General features: G+C 41.4%; 1 protein-coding gene across 3 annotated transcripts in view; it reads left to right on the plus strand.

Moving 5' to 3' along the window:
• The window catches only part of LOC136873821 (putative phosphatidate phosphatase), a 337,454-nt gene that overhangs the window by 227,538 nt on the left and 89,012 nt on the right, over nucleotides 1-20,904 (plus strand). For all 3 annotated transcript variants that reach the window (XM_067147078.2, XM_067147080.2, XM_067147079.2), the window contains exon 3: nucleotides 15,431-15,738. In XM_067147078.2, coding sequence (XP_067003179.1) covers nucleotides 15,431-15,738 — 308 coding nt within the window. The remainder of the gene's footprint in view (nucleotides 1-15,430; nucleotides 15,739-20,904) is intronic.

The following is a 20,904-nucleotide window of genomic DNA, read 5'->3' on the forward strand; positions in this document are numbered from 1 at the left end:
CTCACACACCACACATAACACCATCCTCCACCACAATAACACACCTACACTTGCCAGATGCGGCCCACCCTAATCGGAGGGTCTGCGTTACAAGAACTGCACCCGGCTAGAAGTAGCCACACGAAATTTAAAAAAAAATACTCCATTAAAGAATCTGTCAGTGAAGTCAAACCACTGAATTGTCGGTTAATAAACATTCTTTGAAGTTGTGTGCCTATCTTCATAGAACTTTCAATTCATAGAACTTGCAATGTTCACAATCAACGTCCACGCCAGGAGTCCTTCTATCCGCAATCCTTACTAATGCTGAGTTCCTAGCACCTTTGTTATTGTAAATACAGTAGAGTCTAACGTTCCACACAACTTCTTCTGCTTCTTAGAGTTGCACAAATTTAACTGTCTGCTCTTCACTTGCCTTCTTGCACCCCCATCTTCAATCTTTCAGTCATCTTTTATGTCACCTTAAATGTTGGACAGTATCCATTATTCGGGAGATAGTAGGTTCGAACCCCACTACCGGCAGCCCTGAGGATGGTTTTCCGTGGTTTCCCATTTTCACATCAGGCAAATGCTGGGGCTGTACCTTAATTAAGGCCACGGCCGCTTCCTTCCCACTCCCAGCCCTTCCCTTCCCATCGTCGCCATAAGACCTATCTGTGTCGGTGCGACGTAAAGCAACTAGCAAAAAAAAAAAAAAAAAAAAAAGTTGGACACGGCCCGAATCTACTCTTTACACACAAGCCCAGTCGACTGGACTTAGTGTTGCCAACTGAGGGGTTTTACCCCTAAATTTAGGGGGATTTACTCGTCCCAGAGGGAACGTTGAGGGGATACAATAGTCAGGGGAAATTTTAGGGGAGGAATTACTTTTTGAGGAATTTTGAGGGGCTATGGGGATGACTTAATTATTTATTAATTTCATTGCTATAGCATGCTTGGGACCGCTAGTGTGTCGATTTTTATCTTGAGGTTTAATATTTTAGCTGTTTGCCAGCCGTCTCAGACACTGCAATTAATCATGTAACGTTATGATGATTTTCTCTTCTAGCAGCTCTAAACGTACGAACCCTTCACGTGTCTTGAGATTCCCTTTTCTTATCTCTTTTACGAACGCAGTAGCCGCCTTACTCTTTTCTTTTTATTTTTTATTTTCTGGTATTAACTATTAGCAGATAGGTGTATTTATATACAATCTACAGAATGTTTAATTAATTAATAACTACCGATAAACCAAACCCCATGGCGCAACAGCCCTTGAAGGGCCGTGGCCTACCAAGCGACCGCTACACAGCCCGAAGGTCTACAGATTACGAGGTGGCGTGTAGTCAGCACGACGAATCCTCTCGGCTGTAATCTTGGCTCTCGAGACCGGGGCCGCTATCTCACCGTCAGACAGCTCCTCAATCGTAATCACGCAGGCTGAGTGGACCTCGAATCAATCCTCAGATCCAGGTAAAAACCTGTGGCCTGGCCGGGAATCGAACCCGGGGCCTCCGGGTAAGAGGCAGGAAAGCTCCCCCTACACCGCGGGGCCGATTCTGATTCTGATGAAGCCGACATATTTTTGTAGACAGTCGCCCAAAGAGTTTAAATGAAAATATAAAACGTACTCTCCTCTTTTCCAGGGAATTTTTAATAACAGAGATATCAATTCCAACGTCGTTTTACTTCGAACTATGCACTTTTCATCCGCCAGTACAGCAATGTTAAATTAGACAAATACATAGATGAACATCTTTTCAACGCGCAATCATCCCTGCGGGTCCAAATCAACTGGGTGGAATACACCGCATGTTTGTCAATATGCCATTAGCCATACCTTTACAAACATTGATGCAGAAATCCAGTATCGTTTAAGATGCACTAGTTCCAATTTTGGCCGTCTCCTAAAAGGAGTTATTGAAAATCATGATATAAGTGTTAAAACAAAGCTCTATGTCCGCATTGCATTTAAAGAATAATTACCACCACCATACGTGGATCTGTACACATCCTGAAATCTAATAAAATCCATCTTACTGCTATATTTATATAGGCTATGATAAAACATTCTGTATCCTGATATGGTTTACTTTGTCCATTGTTGCAACCCGTAATTGCGGGAAGTCGTTGATTCCTTCAATAAATATATCCAACACTTACCTACGGCTGCGAGACTTGGACTACTTATAGAAGACGCCTAAAATATCTGTAGAGATACTATCAAGAATGTCAATATCCTCGAGGTAGAGGCGGAAAACTATCGATGGTGCTATCGATAGCGACCACTATCGTCTGACATCGATAGTCAGTTGCCTATTATCGATAGTCAACGATAGTTTTTTTTTTCTATTATAGGCTTATTTTTCGCACTAACAGGAATTGTACAGATGTTTCACTGTTTGGTAGTAACTTTAATATACCGGTTTAACATTGTGAACTTCATATACAGATGCCCAAAAGGAAGGTACCTGACGTTTGGAAGTGGTTTAGGCGTAGTGAGGATGAAAAGTTAGCTAAGTGCAATGGGTGTGGAATACTGTAATAGAACCCCTACACCAGAATATCCATAAATGGAATTATATTAAATCGTTCAGTATTTACAGGATTACATTTTTTTCCACACGAATGTATGTGCTGCATCTACCATCACCGACAAAATATCTTCCTCACATTCATTAGAAATACCAGGTCATCTTGCGAAAAATCAGAATTACCAATATCATTTAGAGATTCATCTTTGATGTAGGGGAGTCCCTTATTTTGTCATCAGACAAAAAATTCTTCCGTTTCGCGCTCGCCATTGCTGTTTACCGTCTCAGCTGAGTCAGAGATTGTATAACTTGTAGGCGAGAGAAGATAAGGCAAATTTTAGGCCAAAGGCTTCACGAAAACTCTCCTGCCATCCGTTCAGAAGGCTGTAAAAAAAAAAAAATTCCGCAGATATTACTATACCCGAGAAAATATCGGGCGATCGCAAAATAAACACTGCAGCTGAACGAGAATTTCTCGGGGGGTCAAGTTATGGGCAAGCGCGTGCAGCTCGAGAATGTCTCGGACGTGCCACTAAATAGATTTATGAGTGATTCCGATTTGAATTTCAGAAATTACATAGCATGAAATAGTTGCAATTTCTACTGAATTTTTTTTTTTTTTTTTTTTTTGTGTGGATTGTGTTCAGTGAATGTCCTATTTTCATGCATAATGATATGATTCGTTCCACTTTTTGAAAACTATCGATTACTATTGATAGTAGAGCTCATAATATCGGAAAATATCGATGTATTTCCAACTAAAGAATGGCCTGCGCAATCATGGAGGGCAGCTAAAACGCTTTATATGTAATCTGAAGAAGCTTAAAATTGATACTGTCAACTGGGAAACTATAACCAATGATTAGTCAAAATGGTCCGCCTCTGTGGTGTAGTGGTTAGCGTGATTAGCTGCCACCCCCGGAGGTCCGGGTTCGATTTCCGGCTCTGCCACGAAAATTTGAAAAGTGGTACGAGGGCTGGAACGGGGTCCACTCAGCCTCGGGAGGTCAACTGAGTAGAGGTGGGTTCGATTCCCACCTCAGCCATCCTGGAAGTGGTTTTCCGTGGTTTCCCACTTCTCCTCCAGGCGAATGCCGGTATGGTACCTAACTTAAGGCCACGGCCGCTTCCTTCCCTCTTCCTTGTCTATCCCTTCCAATCTTCCCATCCCTCCACAAGGCTCCTGTTCAGCATAGCAGGTGAGGCCGCCTGGGCGAGGTACTGGTCATTCTCCCCAGTTGTATCCCCCGACCAAGAGTCTGAAGCTCCAGGACACTGCCCTTGAGGCGGTAGAGGTGGGATCCCTCGCTGAGTCCAAGGGAAAAGCCGAACCTAGAGGGTAAACAGATGATGATGATGATGATGATGATTAGTCAAAATGGCGCCAAGTCTTATATGATGGAGTTGACAGTTTTGAACAACATAGAAGGAGATTAGAATCTGAAAGATGGAATCGCAGGATTAAGAACGAAGAATGGTGCTCTTTTACGATCCTCTGCTGCAACAACTAGTGTCTACTATCACTGTAATCGAGTCTGTGGGTCTCAGTCCGTCTCCATGGCTAAATGGTTAGCGTGCTGGCCTTTGGTCACAGGGGTACCAGGTGCGATTCCCGGCAGGGTCTGGAATTTTTACCATCATTGGTTAATTTCACTGGCACGGTGGCTGGGTGTATGTGTCGTCTTCATCATCATTTCTTCATCACGACGCGCAGGTCGCCTACGAGAGTCAAATCAAAAGACCTGCACCTGGCGAGCCGAACGTGGCCTCGGACACTCCCAGCACTAAAAGCCATACGCCGTTTCATTCTGGGTCTCGAATTGGACTAACCAGCCACTTGAGAAGAAACATTTGATTTTCCACAAGACATATTTATATTCTTTTGACGAATAAATGCCTCTGATGATGACTCATACCTAACTGCCTTCTTCTGCTGAGTAACATCTAACATATACGTCACATTTGAAAGAGGATAGTTTAGAATATTGATTTCATCTCACATTTATTATGAAATGCCGGCCATTTGAATAGGATACTTCAGTGCAAATCCATAGACAATGATGAAACGGAAATCCGTTACAAATATGGTAGAGTTGAAGTTCAAATCTGCTGGCCTCCGAATTCATGAATCCTTCATCAGATCTCAGCATGTCATAACATAAATGTAATATCGATGGCTTATTTCTGATACCACGTATCTGACAATGCTCTTCCTATCCGCTAATTTTTCCTTAAGACTGGTCACGTCTCCCAGCCACATACGGATATGCAGTCCATCAAAACAGTTTTCTTTGTGTTCATTTTCCTATGCTAATGTGTAAAGGAATGTATGTTTGCATGACGGTTTTACGCACTCCTCCAGTATAAACAGGGTAGAAAGAGCATTGTCAGATACGTGGTATTAGAACTAGGCCGTCGATATGCTTTTTGTATACAGTACATCGTAATTTAGAATGGTAGAATACATCTATGGTATCCCCTGTCGGTAGTGAAAGGCAACTAAAATGGAACCAAAAGGAAATCCATTTCTGGAGCGGAAATGCGTACAGGAGCACTGGTGTTCCGTCACCTACGATGTCAATTCCTCTAGGCATCCTCTTTAGTTGTTCAGAAATAGTCAATCTCTCATTTCTCCTTGTGGCGATGATCTTTGCGATCTTCACATATACACTACCGGAAAAATACAGTAGTACATCTGGAAAGATGACATCGATTTTGATCCGATGACGGCAGATGCCACCTGGGGGATAGTAGATGTACTGATTGATAATGGTTTCATCGTCGTCCGCCAACAGATAGCGTAGTGACATAGCTGCGTATACCCTTGTATAGGGAATGTTTACAGTCTGATGTAAACGTGTGAAGCAAACGCGCGCCATGCCTTGGAGATGCACCCGTGCTTCCTACAGCCAACTGCGCGAGTTTGACAGTGGCGCGATGGTTCTTTCGGAGAATTGCCACAAAAGTTGGACTTGCTGCATCAGTTGTGCAACGATGTTGGTTGCAATGGTCACGTGAACATTCTCACACCCGTAGACGAGGTTCTGGACGTCAACGCAGCACAGACGTCCGCCAAGATCGTCGTATTGTAAGGGGAGCAGTGGCAGATCGTACAGCTACCACAGCACAGGAATTGTTGCCAACCGTTTACTAGCAGTGGGACTACGGGCACGCACACCTCTAGCCCGCCTTCCACTCATGCCACAGCATCGAGGTGCACGACTCGACTGGTGCCGTCAGAGGATCACTTGGAAGATGGAATGGCGGGTCGTGGTCTTCAGCGATGAAAGCAGATTCTGCCTGCACGCAAGTGATGATCGTTTGCTCATACGACGTAGACCTAGCGAGCGCTTTCTCGTAGAGTGCATTCGTCCAAGACGCACTGCGATAAGCTACAACTCTCGTTCACCTTTGGTGTTTGTGGACGGAACGCTGTCCAGCGCTTGGTACGTGCAGAATGTTGTAAGACCCGTTCTTTTGCCATTCTTACAACAGGAAGGTGATGTGTTGTTCCAACAGGATAATGCTCGCCCACACACTGAGCGTGCAACTGAACGTGCTCTACAAAGCGTGCAGCAACTTCCCTGGCCAGCACGATCTCCGGACCTGTCTCCCATAGAGCACGTGTGGGATATGATAGGACTACAACTGGCACGTGCGACTCGTCAACCCACAAGTCTTGCAGAACTACGTGAACAGGTCGAACAGGCGTGTATTCCAAGACAGTATTCGCCATCTGTATGATCGAACATATGCCAGAATCAGCGCCTGCATTGCCGCCTGTGGAGGATACACCACGTACAAATATGGGTGTTTCGGCATGGATGAACACCTGGTACCTCAGTACCGCATGAGCTATTGATCTGTGAATGTAATAATTTCATGTACTCCATATGCACTGTTTCAACAATAAATCCTTAGTGAATTGGAAAACTCTAAGAGGGTGTACTAATTTCTTTCCGGCAGTGTATTTCTTTGGTGGTCCTCAGGTGGAAGGTAAATCTTTCTGGCACTTTTCTGGGTCCTAACATCTTCCGAGGTTACGGCGTAGAGGCACTGGTCGAACTACTGTACGGTAGTACCTCTGTTTTTGGTGGAAGAAGACAGATCTAGCTTTGTAAGCACTGTGAAAAAATATTTCTGTTTTCGTTGACACTTTTATCAGCGCTTCCTTTTCATTGTCACTGGAGGCAAGAATCTGACCCAGGTATTTAAATTTGGATGTCCTCTGTACAACTCCATACGCCATTTCAATCTTGTGATTAAGTTATCTCTTATCCGAGTCCATATAAATTGTTTTTCCGAAGCTGATCCTTAGGCCAGTCGTAGCAGCTATTGTTTTGCTGTAGTTCAGTATGTTTCACTGCAGCTTGAAGGTTTTCGGCAAGGAGCAACACTGCCAGCGAAGGCCAGACGATCAAATGTGATTCGTGTTTTTGTAACCAACCCGTAATCCGTTTTGGAGGTCATTTCTTTCCAACATTCTCTGACAACTTTATCCAAAATAATAAGTATGGGGGGATAGAGAGCAATCCTCCTGACTCAGACCTGTTTTTATCGCAAACGTTTCCGAAAGCTCACTTAAGATCTTTCACCTGAGAGTATGTCTCTGTGAGAGTCTGTAGAATCGGGGCCACTGGTCAGTAGTTGTGCTTCTGTTCCCAACACAACAGATCCTTTCCCTACTGATGTCAGTGGCATTTGAGTACATTTAAAATCTGCCAACTCCATATCGTTGGCTTCCAGTACGTTAGAAATATTTTACGGCAACAATTCCGACGGATGGCATTTCAAGAGATCTTAGGCAAATAAATGCCATTCAAATATCGTTCACTTACTATTCACGTCATTTACAAGTTTCATATAAACATTAGTAGGTATCTACCTTGTTAATATGTTTAGTGTTGAGATAAGGCTATGCTGACAGTGTTCTTAATGAATAAAGGAGTATCATTAGTATATTGCCAAGTTCAAGAGTAAATTACCGGCAACTTGATTAATTTGGCCGACAGAGCAGCTTTCTTGGTTTCTTGTTGTTTCAACACACATTTCCTCATTAACTTAATTAGAGCACTGAATGGATCTGAAGCGCAGTTGCCTCCTTACGTGACTGTATTCATTACGATATCTTTCTCCTACTGGAAACAGACTGTGGATCCCAGAAAGAGTCTTTTGTAATTTCACATGAGTTCTGTAAATTATACTCATTGAATGTGTCCTGCTCATGATTACTAATTAAATGAGAAAACAAAACAACGTTCTCTCTCTACTTGAATTTGATTTGACTCGACTACCTTGTTAGGGATAATGTTCCAAGTTTTCGTGCAATATTAGTTGCGGTAAAACATTTCCTGTGAAAAAAGAATTATGTGTTCTTATTACTAATACTATGGTAAACCTTATGTTGTTTAATATCCCTTCAGCGTTTATCCGTGATAACAAACGCCGTTTGAACCGTTTGCCATTAAGAGAGGCTCTTTAACGTACCGGTAAATAACGGTTACTCGGTTATCCCTCTGTTGCTTTGTTATTATTCTTAGCATGTTATGGACTGTCTGCTTTAGTTCCCCGTGCGTTGACAGTATTTTCTATTACTCTGTAACACTTACACAACTAACCACTTTGATTTGTATTCTCATGTCATGTGTGGTTAGATTAATAAGTCATTATCTGTATGCTAGCATAACAGCCGTTGAAATTTCAGTGGTTTAATTAATTTATTTATTTATTTATTTATTTATTTATTTATTTATTGGCTGACTGATTTTTTATTTATTTATTTATTTATTTATTTATTTATTTATTTATTTATTTATTTATAGTAATCGAATTCAAAGTAAGTGAAAGTTCTTGGTTAAGGGATCTGCAACAGTGAAACAAAGAAGCGCTCTCTATGCGTTCGCTTTGCGAGAGTAAGGTCTCTCGTACCCTGGCGCAACTCTATTACAACTTGATTAGTAAAAGTATCATCTTTAGTTGCAAACCAGTTAGATATCTATGTTTGGAATGAACTTCGTCCACCGAGGTGACTGCATTTCTGCCTGGACGCAACTGTTGCGAGACCGTCCATGATGCAATTGTACGTGTCAGTTGGAAGGCGACCTTCATTTAGTAGCTGATACAGGCTTATTTGTATTGCAGTCTTAAAATCTCCATTCAGCATGTCTGAATTATCAGGAAAAAAGTTTTATATAGTCACTCAAAATTCTCGAAATTAATATGTTATCATGTTATCAACTTAATTTTAATTATTATTAACAGAATATAATTCATCTTCCATGGACTACTACTAATAAAAACGTTTTCATTCCTCCCATGAAGGGGGAGGCGGGCCTCTTAGACGGTGACGCCGTCTCTCTGGCCGGGAGATTTGTTACGGTGAAGGAGATGCTCGGAGAAGGTGAGGGGGTTGGCGGCCGTGGCCTATGCAGAACTGTCCCGGCATTCGCCTTAGTGCAGGAGAATGGAAAACCACGGAAAACCATTCTCAGGACAGCCGACGGTTGGAGCCAGCCTTGAGGTCCAGCCCTGTCCCGTCTCCCGAATGCAGAAGCGTAGAGCCACGGTAGAGCCGTGGCCATCCCTCCTCTGCTCTGTAGACCGGTCAGAGTGCAGAGCTGTTGGACCACGGACCAGCCGTAGCCACCCATGGGCCGAGACCCACTCTGCATCTACAGACTCTTCCATGGAGATACAAACCTTGTGGATAGCGTTAATAAACGTCATTTCTATAGGTTTATTTGTTTTTGAGAAAATTGTATCTGTGAGGAACATATATAATACTGTGCGTTTATTCTTCTTTGAGATATTGAATATAATTAGTGGAACCAGTAAGAGGTGCCCATGATTATGCAACTGTCAGTCAGTAGATTATGCAGATAAACTTGTGGTTGAAAACGCATGAGGAGAGGTTGCGAAAGAATTTGACTCAAATGATATTATACTCATTAACCGACTTAAAAACAAATTATTTAAACATTTCATAACTTAAAAATGGTGAAGGGTCGTACCAAACATATTAACTGCAATTTACTCCGTACAGTAGTTCTATTGCCTTGGCAATGCTGCTAGTGCTTGCGGAGCGAAGAAATAATCGAGGAGCTAACTTTCAAAACTTAATATCTCCACTTTTATATTTTTTACAGGAGAACGAAAAAACTTATAACACTTGAACTTCTACCTTGATAACTTTGATCAAAAACCCAAATAATAGTATCTTATCAGTATATTCGTATATGTAAATACGAGGAAATCATTAGATTTTATTCCAATGATATTTACAGAAATAATCTGGATTTATTAACTTCTGAAATAAAAATGTGGATATATTACCGGTAAGTTTTGAAATACAAGGGTAGAGATGTGAAGTTTTTTCACGAAATATTATGTACTCAAGGAGAAAACAATATAATTTCTTAAGAAAATAATACATCCCATAACAAGCAAATTATTTTTGTCTCAAAAACGCTTTCACAATTTATAAAACACTATGTTGGATTTCTGATTTTATTTAATTTTTATATTTTGTTTTGCTGAATTTGCAATGTCTAATTTGGTAGCGAAAACCAAAGTACAAAGGAACTCGCTGATTAAATGTGTACGGCTTTTTCAAATTCAAAGCAGCCGCATAGTTCTGACTGTTCATCCTCAGCATTAAGGTCCTCTTTCCCAACAAGAAATCTCGATTAGCTGGCGGTACCAAAACAAATTGGATTCTTTTCTCCAGTCATTCCCATAATGTTCCTGAAGTAGTTTTTCCACATCGTGAAGTTTTCCCTTGCACGCAACGGGTTCCGCCTTAAACAAAGGAGGATGGTTGCCTAGTTGTACTTCCTCTTAAAACAATAATCACCACCACCACCACCACCTTAAACAAAGGAAATCCTTGCACATGCACATGCACAAGAGATACTTGAAGATAGGCGGAAAAAATGTTCCCGTCTCAGTACGTATGTTGTTCGTATGTGGAAACATCTCAGACGAAAACTCTACAGGAACAATCTATAAACTACCTAGGCTCTGGCATATGGAATTAGGAGAGTGATAAGTGACATTACCGAAGTTGAGTTACGAGTGCTACAAAGCTTTTTTCGATGTTTACCCCAGATCTCTTTCCACGGTTGCTTTTCTTTTTTTTTTGTGCCATATTAACACTTCCAATTTTTTTTTCCACGTAAATCCAAATGAGTTCTATGGCATTTAACTCGCAGTGCGCGACAGGCAACCACACCAATTCAGCATCATGGAGCAATTCTTTCGTAATTTGGTCGAGTCTCTTTTGCGGAATTCCAAAATAAGTCTTAGCGCGATCAATCAGGACGGCTTTTGTCAATATATTGAAGTTAGAGGGATCGGGTGGCAAAGAAATGTTCCTTTTCTCTATCCAGGAAATAATGTTAGTCTTCCGTCAAGCCGTCGTTGGTTTTTTTTGTTTCCGGGCCAAGCATCGTATGGTAAGGTGCCTGATCAATCACAATAACCGACTTCGGTGGGAGTTTCATTAAAATCCTGCGAGACCATTCCTCAAAATGCCGAGAATTCATCTCCTTGTGATAGTCTCCAGTCCCTTTCTTTCCTAAGAAGCAGAGTTCCGCCCCTTACAAAAAGCCATTTTCACTACCTATCTGTAGTATTATTACACGTTTACCGATACCAGATGGGATTCTAAACCCCTCTCACCATCCAAAGACTCCTGTAAATGACCACGATAGTAGTCGTAGTTTGAGGAATTACAATTCAACGTTTCTAGTATGTTTTCATGAAGATCGGACAGTGCGTTTTCATGTAATGGTACTACAAAATTGTTTACAAAAAACGGGCAAGAAAAGAGGTACTTTTTGCATTCCGCCTAATATAACTATCACAAGAAACATAATAAAAATATACAAATACCACCAAAGAACGCACACTAAAACAAGATTTACGATTTGGTTATTATATTTTAGATTTTTGGACTGGTTCAAATTTTATTAGCGTTGAAACTCGACCCCACATACTTTCTGCGCCGACTGTTATTGCCGTCTGAGGGAGGCAAATTGTGCTTCTCAGCAGAGCTCTAATCACGTCTGCTATTATTATGCCGTAAACTCTTGGATAGAGGACATTGTGTTAGTTTCGAACCCCATTGTCGGCAGCCCTGAATATGGTTTTCCGTGTTTCCGATTTTTACACCAGGCAAATGCTGCGGTTGTACCTTATTTAAAGGCCGCGGTTGCTTGCTTCTCACTTCTGTCCCTTTCCTATTCCATCATCACCATAAGACCTATCTGTGTCGGTGCGACGTAAAGGAGATTGTATAAAGAAAGATACTGTATTATCTCGAGAAATATGATCAGAATTCGGCTCAAGAAAGCTGTATCTACGTACAAGCCGCACCCTCTGATAAATACACCTGTCAGATATACGTAGTACAGTCATTAAGTTCTGAGACTTGACGCCTGGAGGATAGACACCCACACGACTCTGTATGTTGCACGCGATGCCGCATTACCCGGCGTACACACCTACACAGAACCACATCCACCCTCAAAATAGTCGCCGTTGGCCGTAATGCACGTTTGCCAACGTTGCCACAACTGCTGGAAGCACCGCTGAAAGGAAACACCGTGTTTCGTCTCCAGTTATAATCTGATTGAGAAACGTCGGATCATCGTCAGCACTACTGATGAGGTCACCACAACCCGTCATGCGATCATCACGTTGGTCCTGCGACAGGATTCGTGGCACACCGTGCTGGGTAACACAAGACATGTTGAGGTCATCCGTCAGAATATTTTGGCAAGTACCATGACTGACCCCTATTGCTGCTGCGAGATCGTCTACCGATTGGTAACGGCTAGCACGCACCAACGTTGCAACTTTCTGGATCTCGTGTTCCGTTCAAACTGTTTGTGGTCGACCAGTACGCACATCATCTTCCAAACTGTCCCGTCCTTGCACAAAACGTCGGTGCCACCTAAACACAACACTGCGACTCAATGCGTCCTCACCGTAAACCTGCTGCATCATTTCAAACGTTTCGGCAGCGGCTTTGCCTAATCTGTGGCAGAACTTGATGTTTGCCCGTTGCTCAAACTGTGACATGTCAAGGTCCGACGGGCGCATTCAAATCACCGTCACAACAACGACCGTACGTCTGCTTCCAGTGTATGCACTCATTTGTCTCTTGCAGGGCGAGAGACTGACATGGTGCCATACCACGGCGCCACCTATGCGATATAATGCACCATAGCGCCATCATACGGTCAGTCTCAGAACTTGATGACTGTACTACATATGATCGCCGTAATCTTACTTCCTGGTAAAAATTCATATCTACCAAATAATGTGTAGTTCTCTACATTCATACGGCTAGACAGAACCAACAACTGGTAAGAAATTCTTGAGGTGGGAATCGATCCCGCCTCAGTTCAGTTGACTTCCCGAGGCTGAGTGGACCACGTTCCAGCCCTCGTACCACTTTTCAAATTTCGTGGGAGAGCCGGGAATAGAACCCGGGCCTCCGGGGATGGCAGCTAATCACACTGACCACTACACCACAGAGGCGGACATTTGAATAATTAGTGTATATAGATTATCATTTAAGTTAATTATCAATTTTATTCCTTCGATTTTTTATACGTTCGCCTGTAAGAATGTTCCTTAAATGTAATTGAAAGAAATTCTTAAACTTGTATTTTATTTTACATATTACTGTATTTACCCTACTATTCCATATTACCCGCCAATGCAACATTTTGAAAGAAACAATTTTGACGTGAAGACATCAACAATTTATGATTAAAAATATCGAGAATCTTGGCTAATTATATGAAGTTTCAAACCATATTTATTTATATTGCATAACGGTTCGGTAAAAAGTTATACTGCAAAAAAAATTGTTCCCCATATTATACGACTCTCCTCTACAAAATAATAAACAAACCACTCCCATCACTGCCGTCTGCCCGATTTGAGTGTTTAAAAACCATCCAACTTAAACAAAACAAAGCAAGACCAAATCGTGTTATTGTACAAATAGTTTTAACTTATATTTAGATTGATGGTTGTCTTAAAACAATAATCACCACCACTACATCACGGTCCGTAATAATTGTAGGCATCATAGTAACCTTTTGGGCTTTCGCCGTGAAGCCTTCCTTGTGAACAGACGACAATTTTGTCTGAAGACCGGCAGCAAAGTTCTTTGCGAAACGTAAAGAAATTCACCTTGTTTTCTGAGACGGCAAAAGACGAAAAGCGTATTATCATGTCTACAAGGTGGCTATATTTAGGCAGATATATCACCTATACGTCACTCTTTACTTCTTGTATGTTCATGTGTTCCAAACAATAAACCATTACAGAATTCAATAAAAGAGTTTCATTTGGATAGCCCTGAATATACCAAGCGACCCGGGAGCGCCACACTTTCTACTTATAATTGTCCCGCATGCTCTAGGGGTGGATGGGATGCCTAATCACTTGTTTTCGAAGGGGCGCTACAACGTGCTCTATTTCGGATGTTATGAAACAAATAGGAGTCATTTTACTGCACACGTTCCATAACTGGGTGCATTTGTAAATACGCCAAGGATGCAGCAAAGAAAATGTAATAACTTATTAATTTATACACATGCAGACATTCCAGTCTATAAAAGAGTTGTTTGTAAGAAACAAAAAATTATACTGTTCAGCGAATTACGTGTGTAGAAGACAGGCGTCTGTTTCGAAACTCCTGTGCATACCGTCTGCCAGCTTCGGCTGCAGTCCAACCAGATTCTCCATAGATTGAAATGATGCCTGTGTATTCGTCGTTGCTGATCACACTATCGATTGCCGATATCCAGACAGCAAATGTAATGCTGCCGTATCATACACCAGTCTAGTATTATGCGGTCGTAAACGAGGTCTACTAATGCAAGGAGTTTTATTAGACGGGTAGCGCTGAGGAACAAGCTGCGAGCGACTGACCGGTTGTTATCTCTTCATATTCCGACGTAACCTGCCTGCTGGTAGTAGCGCCCCTGTGAAAATCAGTTAGTAGGCATCCCATTCATCACTTGTGCATGCGGGACATTTATATGTAGAAAGAACGGCGATCGCGGGCCACCTGATGTACATAAAAAGGTTGAGTTCCATGAACATTAAAGCTGGAACAACAGATCGACCCTGTTTCAAATAAATACGTGATATTTTCACCTTACTCCCTACTCTGCTATCTGCCGTAACAGCACTAGAGTACAACACTATATTATCTGCTGTTTTATCACTACTCTTGGCAACCTTTGGAAGAACCTCTGTACGAATTGTCGTATTGCTGTAAGGTTGAAAAACAGTGTGGTGCATGACAACATCAAAAGTATGATTTTACCATACTTTTCTTGGCTAAATAGCGACATTTTATTTTTCAGAACACTGACAGTAATGAGTACGGGTTGTTAAACAGGACGAAAGGGAATGCTGTGCCACGATAATTCTTTTTTAATTTTTCGGACAGACTGAAAGTACTATGGTGGTACGTTCTAAAACACATTACAATAGGTAAGAACACGCACCCCAGTACAATGGCTTGCTTGTGAGTCGTCACTCCAGTGACGAACATAACACACCTGGACGAAGATCAGAATAATAGAATGAATCACAAGTACACGAACTGATTATGTATGATTATGACGTAAAGAAAAATCTGAAAATATTCTCCTTCTGGGCAGTAACAGAACGTTGACAGCTGCACCATATCGTAGCAAATACACTTCCTATGCACTCCTCTTGTTTTCGGTGTAACTTTCTCTTACACCTGTATTTAAATTTATATTCTGTAAGAATTGGATCCTAGTTTAGTGTAGTTTTTTCTTAGATCAATTTGAATTGCCTGTGAATCAGTGGGATTCAAGGAAGAACAATTATTATTTATTACAAACTTCTATATTTTCCAGATTACAATGTCGGAACTGGTTGTGTATCGAATTGACCCGGAACGTCGTCGTTCCAAGACATTCTTCAAATGGGCTGTTCCCTTGTGGATCAGACGGTGGTGTCACGCAGTGTCGGTGTTCTTGTTTGGTGCTGCTGTGACCAAATTATTAGTAGACAGCGCCAAGTACACGCTTGGCCGATTGAGGCCGCATTTCCTCAATGTGTGTCTCCCGGACGTGGACTGCAACAAACCGGACATCACTCAACACGACTACATAGACAATTACGAGTGTACGGGGTCCGATATGGAGCTAATCAAGGACGCCAGGTAAGCCGGGTGAGCAACTTACCTCTTCTTAGTTCTTATTTGGTCAACAATCCCAAAGTTTGTTAAGACAGTCTAATAATATAAATAATAATAATAATAATAATAATAATAATAATAATAATAATAATAATAATAATAATAATAATAATAATAATAATAATATGTCCTCAACCCCCGTGTGCACCATCATAATTTGACGCCGTCTGCTCGTCAATTTCGACGTTCCGTTTTACTCTAGGTCTACTAGATAGCAGAGTGAATCGAATCTCTCTTGGGCGTCTCTGGCTGAGATTTAATGAATTTTGTCGGGTAAACACCAAACGTGTCACCAGAGATCTTTTACATGCCGACATCGTACGACATGGAGGGTCGAATTCTTTCTTTGTTTGTTTCTTTCTTTCTTTCTTAATCTGTTTACCCTCCAGGGTTGGTTTTTTCCCTCGGACTCAGCGATGGATCTCACCTCTACCGCCTCAAGGGCAGTGTCCTGGAGCGTGAGACATTGGGTCGGGAGATACAACTGGGGAGAGTGATCAGTACCTCGCCCAGGCGGCCTCACCTGCTATGCTGAACAGGGGCCTTGTGGGGGGTGGGAACATTGGAAGGAACAGACAAGGAAGAGGGAAGGAAGCGGCCGTGGTCTTAAGTTAAGTACCATCCCGATATTTGCCTGGAGGATATGTGGAAAACGACGGAAAACCACTTCTAGGATGGCTGAGGAGGGAATCGAATCCCCCTCTACTCAGTTGACCTCCCGAGGCTGAGTACATCCCTTTCCAGCCCTCGTACCAATTTTGGCAGAGCCGTAAATCGAACCCGGGCCTCCGGGGGTTGCAGCTAATGACACTAACCACTACACCACAGAGGTGGACAGTGTCGATTTCACTTTTTTCCGTCTCCATGGCTAAATGGTTAACGTGCTGGCCTTTGGTCACTGTGGTCCCAGGTTCGATTCACGGCCGGGTCGGGGATTTTAACTTCGTCTTGTTAATTTCTCCGGTTCGGGGGCTGGGTGTTTGTATTCGTCTTAAATATATAAGTTCAATCCATCAAAGTCGATTCATCATTAATAATCAGAAACATACAAAAATTGTCAATTCAAAATTCATAATCAGAAACATACAAAGTTGTAACTGGCTAAATGGTCGTTAACACCGAAAGCCAAAACTAAAGAAAAAGACTTTTTACCGCCCTTCAAAAATCTGGCTACCTCTGCCGGGTTTGAGCCCGCTATCTTACCCTTGGCTGTCGATAGTCCAAGCCTGATGGGCCGTTGTTTCCTTCTTGTGCACGGCTATAGTAGGGTCTCACAACTTACGAGATGTGTGACACGGTGTTCGAAATTCGTCTGGTATTGTCAGAAATTGTTCTATCCTCCTTTCTTGTGGTAGGCAAGAGTTCTTTTCCGACTCCTGCAGTTTGCGAGGCTGAGGAGGTCTTTCACTTTTCAGACCTTCCCTACGTTCTTACAGGAATCGAGAGTCTTGTTCTTAATTAATCTTTCGATTGTTGTGGTTGGTTTGCTAAGTTTTATGCTCTGATAATAATTGTTACGGGGATACCCGTGGAATGCAGAGGTGAAAGAAGGTGCGGGCTGGAATGGGGCTATCCACAATACGAAACTAAACTTAAAATTTTACTGAAGGTTATATTTTCAATAGATAACACGATTTAACAAATTTTCACTAGGTGAAATAACAATGAAAGATCAGGTACAAGGTATAATTTTACAAACAAGAGCACGAAAGCACAAGTTTAGGGGTCTTTACAAGTTCTGGGCTTCGAGCCCCAAATTTTTACAATCCTTGAGCTACTTGCCCAACTTTACCAAGGTACACATTTGTCCAAAGGGCAGAAAACCCCTTCATTCAAGGAGCATTTCCTCCAAAAACCATATCAGGCCTCCTAGAGGCACTTTTACCACATAGAAAACATCTGGCCCGCTCTCAATTTTTCACGCCTATTACCAGGCCATACCAGATTTATCACTTAATTGCCCTCAAGGCACAACTTACATCAAATGAAGCGGGGGTATCTCGTACCCAACCTACTGGGCCTTAGTAGAAAAAGAATGGTTTAAGTAAATGGCCCAAAATACAAAAATGAATGGAGGCGTGTACTTGCACTCCAAAATGAAACTTCTTAAAACCTAAGAGGCACAAGGCCGATGGAACAGGGGCTATCCCCAAACTATGGAGGTGACTCGTATAAGGAAAATTTAAAACATTACAGAAAGGAAGAAAACCAATTACAAAACGTAGTCACCTCAAACCAATATGAAGGGGAGCTCGATAGGGTAAATCACTCCCTATCCCCGAATTACAGTTAAAAGATATATGAAGTTTTACAAAAGCGACCGAAAATTACATGTTTGAAGATAGGTTACATAGTGAAGGTTTCGGACCTTCCCCGCGGGTTAAACTGCTGAACTAGCAAGAAAATAAAGATGTTAAAGGGCCATTACCATGTTGAAGAATCGCTGCCTGAAGAAAGAGGCGCTACCCGCCTCCTGCTACACGTCCATACACTAAGCTAAATGTTGATGATGTGGCGGAGAGGCAAGAAAATCAGCAGTTTTATACCCTCGGGGAAAATTCGAGACCTTTCTTGAATAATTAAGATACACTCACAGGTGTTTATTGGCTACAGTACACAGTTATACACAAAATCGAAGAAGAAAGACACGATTGGTCAAAAATTAATTACAGAAATAATTGATTGGCTAACTTCAAAACTGGCGGAAAGAAAAGATTAATATTGCCAACCCACCAATGAAAGAACGAAATTTAGTAATAAGAAAACTTATGAGTACAAAATATCTTCAAGAAAGTTCCCTCACTTCGCACCAGGGTGCATGATCATAGCTTTTTTGTAGAGAGACATCTATGAGAAAATGTCCAAACTTCTTGATAAATAGTAAACAAAAACACGTCGAAATTAACACAGTGACATCTTCAGAGCAAAAGTTTAAGTAGATCCAGTTTTAAGTTCACAGTTTCTCCTGTAGAGGAGTACTTTAAGGCGGAAAATTCAAATGTGCGGCGTAGAGGTGTACCAGCCGGTACAATAATAATAATAATAATAATAATAATAATAATAATAATAATAATAATAATAATAATAATAATAATAATAATAATAATAATAATAATAATAATTTCGTGTGGTAATTCTAGCAGAGTGCAGGCCTTGTAAGGCAGACTCTCCTATGAGGGTGGGCGCATCTGCCATGTGTAGGTAACTGCGTGGTATTGTGGTGCAGGATAGAGTTATGTGTGGTGTGTGAGTTACAGGGATGTTGGGGACAGCACAAACTCCCAGTCCCTCAACCGAGGGAATTAACAATTTAAGGTTAAAATCCCCAACCCGGCCGTGAATCGAACCCGGGACCCTCTGGACCAAAGGCCAGCACGCTAACCACTTAGCCATGGAGGCGGACTATGCTCTGATTAAAATATTATATTACCTCTTTCATATCTCAGGAATGTATTTGGAAAAATATTCTGATGTCGAATATTTTCTCTGTATCTCACTTAACCCAATCATGCATGTGGTAATCACTAGGAGTTATGTGGGCTGACAGTGAAGTGGTAAAAACTGCTTGTTTTCATAATGCTATTCGTGGATTTTTTTTGGTAGTATTTGTATATTTTGCGCCGTGTATTTTCTCTTGTGTGATTATGTTGCTATTCTACTTGCCCTTACGAGAAATAATGTACCGTGAGTCCTTCTCGTTCTGAGAGTAAGTTACATGTCCCTAATACAAATGCATATTATTTTCACTAATTGTGCTAGAACTTCGAACTGTTCTCTCTGAGAGATTGACTAGCAACATGACGTAATCATTAGTTTGTATTTATCCGTCACAGCGTCTCTCATCTTTCACTAGCTATCCATCGAATCTTCGTCAGCGTCGCTAATTACAAGTTAATTCATTTTTGTACATTTAGCACAGTCGAAGTTCTTTTTGAGGTTCCACCATAGATTCCATAGGACCAGTTTCTACATTTCTGGGGACGAAATCCATTATAGTTTCTTACACTAGTTAATGGTCTGAGAGTTGTAATATTGAACCTGGTCAGTTTTCTTTCCTTTGTCTCCCAGACACCTCGCTCACACATTATGTGAGTGTCAGTGGGATTAGTGTCCATTTACCCGATACATGATTCAAGTCCATTCTTTATAAGGATGACTTGTTGATACTAGCGCAGTTCTCCGATTTTATTCGCTCTTGCTGTCTTGATGATTGAGTGGACAGCGAAACAATTGGACTTATTTCCGTAACACACCTGTGTTTGGTGTTGCTGAGGTACACAATCTGCAATTTCAATAGGAAAATCGAATCGTCAGTTGGATAAATTCTGGAAAATTTAAACACATTAATATTGTTCCCATCATGACAGCTCTGGCGTAGGCACTTACGAAGAATTCAGACAGATGGTATTGAGTCGCAAGACTTACAGTATCCTTGTGATTAGCAAGACTTTTCCGAATCTCTTGTCCATAATACACTATCTGATTCTGCATACTTGCAAGATCAAGGGGTTGCAGTTTTTTTTTAACTATGAGGAGCCAAAATCACAATTAGGCCCTCTCCATTATGTAAGATCTTTCCTAAATCGCGTGCATGTGAAAAATAATTACCGTCAATCAACAGAACGAGGATTTAATAATTACATACAAACATAAACAAAATCTCCACCTGCAATTGTACACGCTACAATATAACAATTGAACACTTTCCTCGTTTTGATACTGCTTAAACCCTTCAGATTGTCAGTCCAGTTTCGTCGCAATGAATAATACGATTAGCGGGATAATTCAACTTAAGATATTGTTTCCAAGAGTTAAAAGACGCAGCCACATGTCCTCTTTTTAATACTCTCGCTCGATTCATGAACACGCCCTGTAGAATACGGAGGGACAGTTGATGATGCCGTCTTAAGGCGACACTCCGGAGATAAAAATATATTTTTACCTAATGCGTGGAATTTCATGACACTTTGTGGGAATGTCACCTGCAAAAAAAGTGGGGATATCAAACATTTCTTTCATATACAATTAATAGTTTTCAATTTTTTTAAAAACATTCCATTTTTCCCTGAAATTTAATTCTTTCTTTCTTAATCTGCTTACCCTCCAGGGTTGGTTTTTCCCTCGGACTCA

Source organism: Anabrus simplex, chromosome 5, assembly GCF_040414725.1.
Source record: "Anabrus simplex isolate iqAnaSimp1 chromosome 5, ASM4041472v1, whole genome shotgun sequence".
In the NCBI taxonomy this organism is placed as follows: domain Eukaryota; kingdom Metazoa; phylum Arthropoda; class Insecta; order Orthoptera; family Tettigoniidae; genus Anabrus; species Anabrus simplex.